Source organism: Bos mutus, unplaced genomic scaffold, assembly GCF_027580195.1.
Source record: "Bos mutus isolate GX-2022 unplaced genomic scaffold, NWIPB_WYAK_1.1 CTG448, whole genome shotgun sequence".
NCBI classification, from domain to species: domain Eukaryota; kingdom Metazoa; phylum Chordata; class Mammalia; order Artiodactyla; family Bovidae; genus Bos; species Bos mutus.
In genome coordinates, this window is record NW_027219932.1 from 88,898 (window position 1) to 99,279 (window position 10,382).

The following is a 10,382-nucleotide window of genomic DNA, read 5'->3' on the forward strand; positions in this document are numbered from 1 at the left end:
ACAATCCAAAAGCACCCGTTCTTCTATGCTGAGCCTTCTTTATGGACCAACTCTCACATCCCTACCTGACAACTGGAAGAACCATAGCTTTGAGTATAGGGACCCTTGTTGGCATAGTAATGCCTTTTCTTTTTAACACTTTCTGGTGTTATCATAACTTTCCTTGCAAGGAGCAGGCCTGTTTTAATATTCTGGCTGCAGTCCGCTTCAGAGGTGATTACAGTAATGAATTGTTTCTCCGCGCCGCGCCCGCACCGCTCTACCCACTGCGCCCGGACGCCGGTCCCAGAACGCCTCGAAGCTCCTCCTCACACTCCCGATGTCCCCACGCGTGTTCGGCTTAGCTCAACGCCCCGCCCTCCGACGACCTGGCTCCGCTGAGTCCCCGCCCCCAGGCCGCTCCGACTTTCACTGCGCGTGAGCGCAGATTCGTGCAAACCCGGAAGCGGAGCGCGGCAAGTGGAGGTCTCTCAGCTCAGCGTGAGTTTTTCTGTCTGATCAAACCTGCGCCTTCAGTCTCCTTTCCTCGTTACCCCGAGTCTCAGGTTCGCTAGTGACTCTAAATCCCTGCGCCCGTCCCACCATCCCCAGCAAGTTCAGACGTCTTGCTGCTGCTGCTGCTAAGTCGCTTCAGTCCTGTCCGACTCTGTGCGACCACATAGACGGCAGCCCACCAGGCTCCTCCGTCCCTGGGATTCTCCAGGCAAGAACACTGGAGTGGGTTGCCATTTCCTTCTCCAGACGTCTTGGTGAGCGCCAAAGGGGCGCCGCCATTTTGCTTTAAAGTCGCTCTGAAGCCGCTTCCAGCTTTTGGTCCACAGAGACGCTGCGTTCCGCACCTGTTTCCTACTTGAAACCATTTACTGACCTCACTGACCTCTCTGCCCTTCCTACACCGCATACAATTCTCTTCGGCGAGGTGGGTTTATTAGCTCCGCGGCCCCTAGCCGCGCCGACCGCCCCGACCTCTCCGCTTCCGGAGAGGCCGCGTTGTCTCCCGGGTCCTGGGATTCTGGAGAGCTCGCCCCGCTGCTGAGACCCCTTCCTCCCAACCCGTCTGTCCTCGCGTCTCCTCAGGCAGGTGTTTCTGCCCTGTAGGCTTTCTCTTCATAGTGACGTTGCCGTGACCGGTGTCGGGGGGAGGTGACCTGCGCCAGCCACGTGGCACCCGAGGTTCCGTCCCAAATTCCACCCGTTGCTGGTTGGCTTTTGCGGGAACCGGGCTTCTTAATCAGTCACCATCCCTGTAAATAGTGGGCGAGGGGTTGTCAGTAGAAGCAGGGACAGCAACTCCTAGAGAAATAGAAAATAAAGAGAAACATGAAGAAGAAGCGATGGCAATGAAGAGGATTGTGAGGAACTTGTGAAGAGACAACAGCATGAAAAACAATGGGCCTTGAAGGTAGAGGTTAGGGAAAAAAGTTTAGAGAAAAACAGAATTTCCTGAGAGTTAAAGGTGAGCAAGATAGGGAGGTGGTGTTCGGTCCCAGTCTTTTCGAACCCTGTTTCTCCCAGAGTTTGCTCAGATTCGTGTCCGTTGAGTCAGGGATGCTATCTAACCATCTCATCCTCTGCCGCCCCCTTCTATAGTCTTCAGGGGAGAGGGGTTGTAAATCAGGGGCCCCAAAGAAGGCGACAGTGGAGAGGCAGTTCACACTGAGAGCCCTCAAAGGGGATACAAGACTTGGGACCTTGACCTACAAACAATATCCTGCTGGGAGAGAAAGGGAGCTCCTAGTGGTTGGAGGAGCTGAGAAAGGAAGCTGAAAGGAAGCACAGCCACTTGAGGGTGCCAGAGAGTTGGGAGGAAGAGAGGGCAAAGATGGAGGAAGAAAGGCGGGAGATTGAGGATCACCAGGGAGGATGGAGAGAACGCATCTTGATGGGGAACAAATGGCAGAGAGAGGCCGGATGGGAGTCAGGGAAGAAGTAGAGAGGAGGACAGGCACAGCAGGAGACCAGAGGGGAAGAGAAAGGGAGACGGAGAAAGAAGTAGGGAAACAGATAAACCAGATGAAGTGGAAACAACTATTGTGCAGGTGTGGCAGGGGACTAGATCCAGACGAGTGCTGAATCGATTGTATAAGAATTATTAAGTTGTGATACATTGATTTTTGGCTTTAAAATCTACTAAGTTTAAGACATTCTTTTTTAAATTATACAGATGAAAATGAGAACTGCAAAACTTCTGTCTGTAAGGCTTGTGCATTTTGTAATTATCTGTATTAAAAGATAACATCCATGTGCAGAGGTTATAGAAGTTTAAGCTGCGGCAGTGTCTTGATTCTGTCAGAGGTGGGTCAGCCCCTTCCCTTTTCCTGGTGTGGAGTAGAGGTTAAGAGTCACGACGTAATGTAAGCAGTTAGTCTGATACTCCAATTTCCTCTCTTTTATGTGATCTCACATGTAGTGAGCTGAGTTGATCTGATGGTGTTTCCCTCAGGTCCAGAAGCTGAGGAACAGTGACCCCTGAGATGATTGGCCAAATTGGGTGTGTGGCAGTTCTTGGAGGGACTGCCCAGTTAGTATTAGAATTTGAAATGGATCCCAGTCTTGCAACATGAAAAAGGACAATAGTAGGATGGAGGTGGGAGCATAGGCTCAGAGTCAGAGAGAATCATGAACCGTCTTCTGTGAATAAAGGTCGATGTGAAGGGAGGACTCCCACCTCTGCTGGCTTCCCTGTGTCCTCAGGGAAGCATCCTAACTCCTTAGGTGGCTCTCCAGCCCTTTGTCATCCTCAGGTCTCTGCCAGGGTCTCCAGCCCCATCCTGGGAGCTGACCCGTTCTCATGGTCAGTCTGTCCTGGTCACATTCACTTAGTCCTTGTTCATATAACCAAAACCTTCTCCGTCTCGGATCTTAGTTGCTAACGTCTAGGTTTGGTCATTATATCACTGTTGCCCTTGCTTTTTCTCTTCGTCAGGTCTAGGCCAGAGAGGTCTCCCCATCTCCTTTGATATTTGCTGTCATGTTAACCAGATTTACTGCCTCTATATTAATCACCTTCATCAGAGATGGCCTTCTCCTTTGATTATTTGGAATGTTTCCTCTTTTCCCTTCATTGAAGGATGCCCCATTTTCCTCTTGCTTCCAGGATGTGTGCAACATCTCTCTTACAACATCTCACAGACTATGAATGTGTGTTTGGCTGAAGAATTCTCAGGAGATGGAGGTTACAGGGTAGGTGATGATGGTTCCCATATCTGTTCTGGACATTTCAACTCTAATTGATCCTTACCCCACGTGGAGACTTACTACCCAAAGCAAAAAGATGTGAGAGTCCTAAGAAGCCTGACAGATCTAGTGTCTTGATGCTATGCTATGCTATGCTAAGTCACTTCAGTCATGTCTGACTCTGTGTGACCCCATAGATGGCAGCCTACCAGGCTCCCCTGTCCCTGGGATTCTCCAGGCAAGAACACTGGAGTGGGTTGCCATTTCCTTCTCCAATGCATGAAAGTGAAAAGTGAAAGTGAAGTCGCTCAGTCATGTCCGACTCTTGGAGACCCCATGGACTGCAGCCTACCAGGCTCCTCCATCCATGGGATTTTCCAGGCAAGAGTACTGGAGTGGGGTGCCGTTGCCTTCTCCGAGTGTCTTGAGGCATCCCCATATTTTAGTCTGCAGTGTCACTGCTCACTGCAGCCCCCAGGTCTTCTAAGCTCTGTCCATCCAGGGGCCAGTTTCCATCTTGGACAGCAGCTTTGCCTTCCAGCAGCTCATCTGCCCATTGCAGCAGATGCTGAGTTTACTGTGGTTATCTTGCATTTAGCTGTGAGCAGGGAGAACATGAGCCAGTGAGACTGGGGGCTCTCTCGTCTTGTGACTTCTTTATTGAACTCAGTCTGCCTATTTCTCAGCTACATAATGTCCACAGTCGCTGATAGGTTTTCCCAAGAGGACCAGGTTCTTTTTCTCCATATTCAGTCCCAGTGTCCTTGGATTTGCAGCTTGGGCAGATTTCTGTTGCACTATGCATGCCTAGTGGTCTCTGCTCTTTTTCAACCATGCACGGAGAAGAGGTAGAAAAATGGGAGAAGCTGAAGGGAAGCTTCATTGAGGTCTCCAGGAGGGTTGTGAGAGCAAGAGTGGACCTTTTGATGAACCCAGTGAATGGGTGTGTGTGTGTGTGTGTGAGAGAGACAAGCGTTGTTGTGGGAGATGTTGGTCAAAAAGTACAGACTGTGAGTTGTGAAGTGAGTAAGTCCTGGGGAGGTATGTGCAGCATGCTGACTGTAGTTAATCCTATTCTATTACTGCACAGTGGGAATATGTCAGGAGAGTACATCGTCAGTGTTTTCACCACACACAAAACATGGGGTTTTGGAGGTGATGGATGTGTTGGTTCGTGGATTGTGATAAATATTTCACGGTGTACACATGTCACATGGTCACATGGTGTATGGTATGTATACACATATCCCTTTTGTTAGTCGATTCTCCCCCATCAGACACGCTCCTCAGGTTCTCATGTGGGGCCTTGTCCCAGGAATGTGCACAGAGTCGCAGATGATTCCGATTTGGATCCTGCATTGAGCACCAGGGCTCTTAGCCTCCACTTCTGAGACTAAGGTCAGGCCCTGGGGGAGGGGAGGGCGCTCTGCCCTGAGTGGGGCTGGACCAGGGCCTGCTGTGTGACCTGAAGGGCATCATGGGGTCAGTGGAGGTGCCCCCTGCTGCTGTGTGCATGAGGCCTCACCAGGAGGGGAGTGTGATCCGAATAAAAGTGTGGGAAAGTTCCATGTTGGACTCCGTGCGGGAGTTGACCATCCTGAGTCCCTCCTGAGACCGTGGGCACAGAGGATTGTCTGTTCCACATGGTGAGGGCTTCTCTGTGTTGGGGATGGGGCTCAGGAAGCGGGTGTGTTGACTCTAAGCATTAAACGCATGCTTTCCACTTTCATTATAGACCTCTGAAGACTTGTGTTGCCTGAGGAAGAAGCCAAGAAGATGAAAGAAAATGTGTCAGGAATTGCTCTTTCTCAGGTAACGTCATATTCTCAGTGGGTTCTCAGTCTGTCCTTTCTGAAATGCCCTTCTCTGGACTTGCTTATTGTGTCTGACTCTGAAGTGTCCTGTCTGACTCCTGTACATGCACACTCACCTGGGGCCTTCCCTCAGGGCCTATCATCTCCACTTAGATCCCGTCTCCCCATGACCCAGTGACCCGGCCCTTGTGAGGAGGCTCCCTTGGGCACTGTCCTAGGCAGGGCTTCATACCCACAGGTTGGAGACAGGGTCTCAGTGCTGTTGGGCAGCAGGGATTGCTTAGGGCCCATCTGGATGTGCTGTCTGCTCTCTGTCAACGAGGGTAAAGAAGCTGCATGTGGAAGTCAGGTATTAGTGTGCACAATACTTGTTAAAATCTGGAAAAGAGGGGGAATCAGATCTGACTTTTTATAGTACATAAATGCTGGAGAGGGTGTGGAGAAAAGGGGACCCTCTTACACTGTTGGTGGGAATGCAAACTAGTACAGCCACTATGGAGAACAGTGTGGAGATTCCTTGAAAAATTGGAAGAACTGCCATATGACCCAGAAATCCCACTGCTGGGCATACACACCGAGGAAACCAGAATTGAAAGAGACACATGTACCCCAATGTTCATTGCAGCACTGTTTATAATAGCCAGGACATGGAAGCAACCTAGATGTCCATCAGCAGACAAATGGATAAGAAAGCTGTGGTACATATACACAATGGAATATTACTCAGCCATTAAAAAGAATACATTTGAATCAGTTCTAATGAGGTGGATGAAACTGGAGCCTAGTATACAGAGTGAAATAAGCCAGAAAGAAAAACACCAATATAGTATACTAATGCATATATATGAAATTTAGAAAGTTGGTAACAATAACTCTATATGCGAGACAGCAAAAGAGACGCAGATGTATAGAACAGTCTTTTGGACTCTGTGGGAGAAGGCGAGGGTGGGATGATTTGAGAGACTAGCACTGAAACATGTATATTATCATATGTGAAACAGATCGCCACTCCAGGTTTCATGCATGAGACAGGGTGCTCAGGGCTGGTGCACTGGGATGACCCAGAGGGATGGCATGGGGAAGGAGGTGGGAAGGGGGTTCAGGATGGGGAACACATGTACACCCATGGCTGATTCATGTCAATGTATGACAAAACCACTACAATATTGTAAAGTAATTAGCCTCCAATTAAAATAAATAAATTTTTAAAAAATAATAATCAGTTCAGTTCAGTTGCTCAGTCATGTCCGACTCTTTGCGACCACATGAATCACAGCATGCCAGGTCTCCCTGTCCATCACCAACTCCCGGAGTTCACTCAAACTCACGTCCGTTGAGTTGGTGATGCCATCCAGCCATCTCATCTTCTGTCTCCTTTTCCTCCTGCCCCAATCCCTCCCAGCATCAGAGTCTAATAAATAAAATTAAATGTGCATCTCTTAAAAATCTTAGTGTTTGGCAATGGAATGGAAAGTTGAGAAAGAGGCTTCAGGTCTAGAGAGTGTTTCATTACCTTTCCTCATTTAAACTGTGAAATCAAGTTTACTAATTTTTTTTCTTTTTTTGGCTGCATGGTGAGCTTGGGTGGTCATAGTTCTGTGAGTAGGGATTGAACCCAAAATCATGCAGTGGAAGTGTGGGATCTTAACCACTGAACCGTCAGGGAATTCTCCAACTTTCCTAATCTTAATTAAATATTTCATTAATGGACTATAATAATAAAATTTTGATTATGTACTCATACACATACATAACTACATACCTCAAATTAAGGATAAAGTCACTTTTTTTTTTAATGTATTTATTTGTTGTACTGGGTCTTCATTGCTTCAATGGCTTTTCCCTCATTCCGGCAAGTGGTGGCCACTCTCATTGCAGTGGGGGCTTCTCCTTGCATTGGCTTCTCTCATTTTGCAGCACAGGCTCTAGAGTGCACTGGCTTCAGTAGTTTCACTTGCTGGGCTCTAGAGCTCTGGCTCAGGAATTGAGACTCAGGGATCTAGTTGCCCCTCAGCATGTGGGATCTTACTGGACCAGGCAACAACCCATGTCTCTTGCATTGGTCAGTGAGTTCTTTACCATTGAGCCACCAGGGAAGCTTTGATATTATTTTTAAACACAGGTATTTTATACACATTAGAATAAATCTTCTGTATATTATGTTCTGCTTATATTACTTTTTATTTTTTTGAACTAGTATCCTTTTATTTTTTTGAACTACAATAAGATAATGTTGAAGACTTCCCTGGTAGTACAGTTGATAATAATGTGGCTGCCAATGTAGGGTGCATGGGTTCTATCCCAGATCCAGGAAGATGCCTCAGAGCAACTAAGCCCATGTGCCACAACTACTGAGCCTGTACTCTAGAGCCCAGGAGCCATAACTCCTGAAGCCCGCACTGTCTAGAGTCTGTGCTCTAAAACAAGCGAAGCCACTGCAATGAGAAGCCGGGCACCGCAGCTGCAACTAGAGAAAGCCTGCTCACAGCAACGAAGGCCCAGCATAACCAAATAAGCTTTAAAAAAGACATAGAATGCTGACAAACTTAATGATGTAGAACTGATTGGCTTTTAATGTCCCAAAGATGCTGAAATATACAAGTAAAAGAAAATGGGAGTATCATCCCAGAATGTGTCAAAAGGCAACTCTTTGGAGTACGAAATGTCCACCCTGGCAAGCTACCGTGGAGTCACAAATAGTCTGACATGACTGAGCAGCTGAACAACGACCTTCACACACAACACAGTGAGCTCGAAAAACCAAATCTAAACCTCTAACTTTCTTCCTACAGATTCTTCAGTGACTTCCAGTAGCTTTTGGAATAAAGTCCTAAATCCTACACCTTGTAGAAATCAGCCTCTACCTGGCATCACCCCTCTTTGTTCCCTGTGTCCCAGTCACACTGGCTGACTTTCTGTTCACTAAATATCTTCCTGCCTCAGAGCTGGCACTGAGGCTCTTCTCTCTGCTTACAAAACTCTTCCATTTCCCACCTTGCCAATCTAAGTGTTTCTTCCTCACGGAGACCTCATCTGATGTCTGATTTCTTGATGTAGGTCAAGACTTTCTGTTGAATCTTGTCTTAGCACCAGGCCTGTTTCAGAGCACATATAACAATAGTGATGTTAAAATTATGGATGTAATTGGCCAGCTGGCTCCTGGATTGTAAGCTCCATCATGTATACTGCTGTATTCCCAGTTCGGGACACAGAGTTGATGCTCACTAAATTTTGATTGAATGAAAGAAAAAAGACAACTCTTTTTTTTTTCAATCAGCTGTTTGTTTACATGTGCATGCATGAGTGCATGGATATGTAACTCCATGGTTTTATTATAAAACATCATCTCATAAATATGCTTTATGCTTTGTAGCAGTTGCACTTGTATCTTAAGTGTATTCCATGACCTTAAGTTTATTCTATCTCATCACATGAATGATATAAATAGTAGTAAGATTACTGACATTGTATGGATTGGCGGGGAGAGGGGGTGATTCTGTATAGTGATCATTTTACTGTTCCATTGCACTACAGCTTCCTTGAACTTGTTTCCTGTATTCTCTGGGAACGTTCTGTGGATGGTCTTTTACACTGTTACTTAACTGTTTAATTTTTTCGGTTCAGTTGTCTCTCCCAACCACCTGAACTCAAGTGCTGTTGCTTCATTTCTTAACTATTTAACCTGAGTAATTTCTTAGAGTGACAGAGTTTTCTCTCCCGTAAGGTGGACACAGATCTTTCTCTAACGTGCTGCTATGTTGATGAGAAGTTCATATGTGTAAAGTGTTTAGAGTAATGCTTAGTGTGTATGAAGTGTTGAGACACCTCTGGTCAGTGTGATGATGTTATCCTCATCACAGTGTGTGTTCTTTTAAAGCCACTGTGGACTTTGTTGTCTCTGAAGACACCAGTCTTGCTGTAACTCATCTAGATAGTGAATGTCATTCAGTGTGTTGAGTGTAACACTTCTGCATAGACAACCCACTGTTGATTGTAATTTGTTTTTCGTGTCTTGTCCACACATATGACAAATTCATGTTGATTGGAGGATATCATCATCTTATGAAAAAACAGGAAATTAAATTAGAGACCACCAATTTGCTCCAAATAGATTTGCATGGATCTATCAGAATATTACTTCAGCTGAATTGACCTTACCTGTCTCACTTGTCCTTTTCTGTGAAAATAAGAACCCTCCTCAGGGCCTGTTGGTGAAATGTGTTTTCATTTCCAACACAGTTAACCTTCAAGGATGTGTTCATAGATTTCACTCCCGAGGAGTGGGAATGTCTGGACCCTGCCCAGAGGACCTTGTACAAGGACGTGATGGTGGAGACCCTCAGGATCCTGCTGTGGGTGAGGATCACTTCCTTCCGAAGTGGTGGTATACTTTGGGGTACCTCTGCATGTTCCCTCTGTGTCTCTTGGGAGCCCCTGTTTTTCTTACTGAGATCAAAGCCTTGTTGACTCTCACATGTAAGGCTTCATGATTGGCATCGGGAGTTCAAACTTGTCCTTTCTTCAGGTGACCTGCTCACTGTATGATACACAAGGAGCTTTTCCCGTGCTTGAGTGTTTATAAAGCTGATTTCAAACTTGTGAAGGATCGAACCCATGCCTCCTGTATTTGCAGGCATAGAGCCACCAGGATGTTAAGGAAATTAAATAAATAGTCTTGTTTAGGCTTCAAGACAAAGTAGTGCATTCTTCTGACCTTCCTTCTAACCTGTCTGGACACACCCTGACTGTGAGTGCCTTGACTCCCTGCTGTGAATGCAAGGCTTGTGGCACCATAAATAAGTTAGGGGACAAATCTTGAGTTTGTTCAGCCCTTGGAAGGGGCTCTGACCAACCAAGCCCCAGGCTTAGCAGCATCCAAGTTTTATAAGATGAAACAAACAGCATTAAGATGAAACCAGAGCTGCGGTTTCCTCACAGATTGATGATGATATCAGTTCATGTCCTGGGATTATAAGCAGTAACCTCGAACTGCAATCTTTGAAGTCTCACCCACGGAATGGACACACTGCCTGGGACGTTTTCCCAATTGAGACTCCAGATGTGCTGTGTCCTGGGATTTGCCAGCGCTGTTTGAGTCTGGATGTTGGTCAGAAGCCAATTTGATGATATATCCTCTGCTGTTTCTATTTCTCTTTGCTTTAAATGGTAGTGTATTGAGAGTCAGCTAGATAATTCTCTGTCTGTCTTATGTATTATTTATTTGTATAGGGATTCCCTGGTTTCTCAGATGGCAGAGTCTGTGTGCAATGTGGGAGACCTGTATTCGATCCCTGGGTTGGGAAGATCCCCTGTAGAAGGAAATGGCAACCCACTCCAGTATTCTTGCCTTGAAAACCTTGTGGCCAGTTGAGCCTGGTGGGCTACAGTCCG

General features: G+C 46.5%; 1 protein-coding gene across 4 annotated transcripts in view; it reads left to right on the plus strand.

The window, feature by feature from the left end:
• The first annotated feature begins 386 nt into the window (after nucleotides 1–386).
• The window catches only part of LOC102285268 (zinc finger protein 701-like), a 31,681-nt gene continuing 21,685 nt past the window's right edge, over nucleotides 387–10,382 (plus strand). For 2 of the 4 annotated variants that reach the window (XM_070366996.1, XM_070366993.1), the window contains exons 1-3: nucleotides 387–480; nucleotides 4,913–4,989; nucleotides 9,231–9,347. In XM_070366996.1, coding sequence (XP_070223097.1) covers nucleotides 4,954–4,989; nucleotides 9,231–9,347 — 153 coding nt within the window. In that variant the 5' untranslated portion in view covers nucleotides 387–480; nucleotides 4,913–4,953. The other 2 variants (XM_070366995.1, XM_070366994.1) reach the window with 2 other exon arrangements.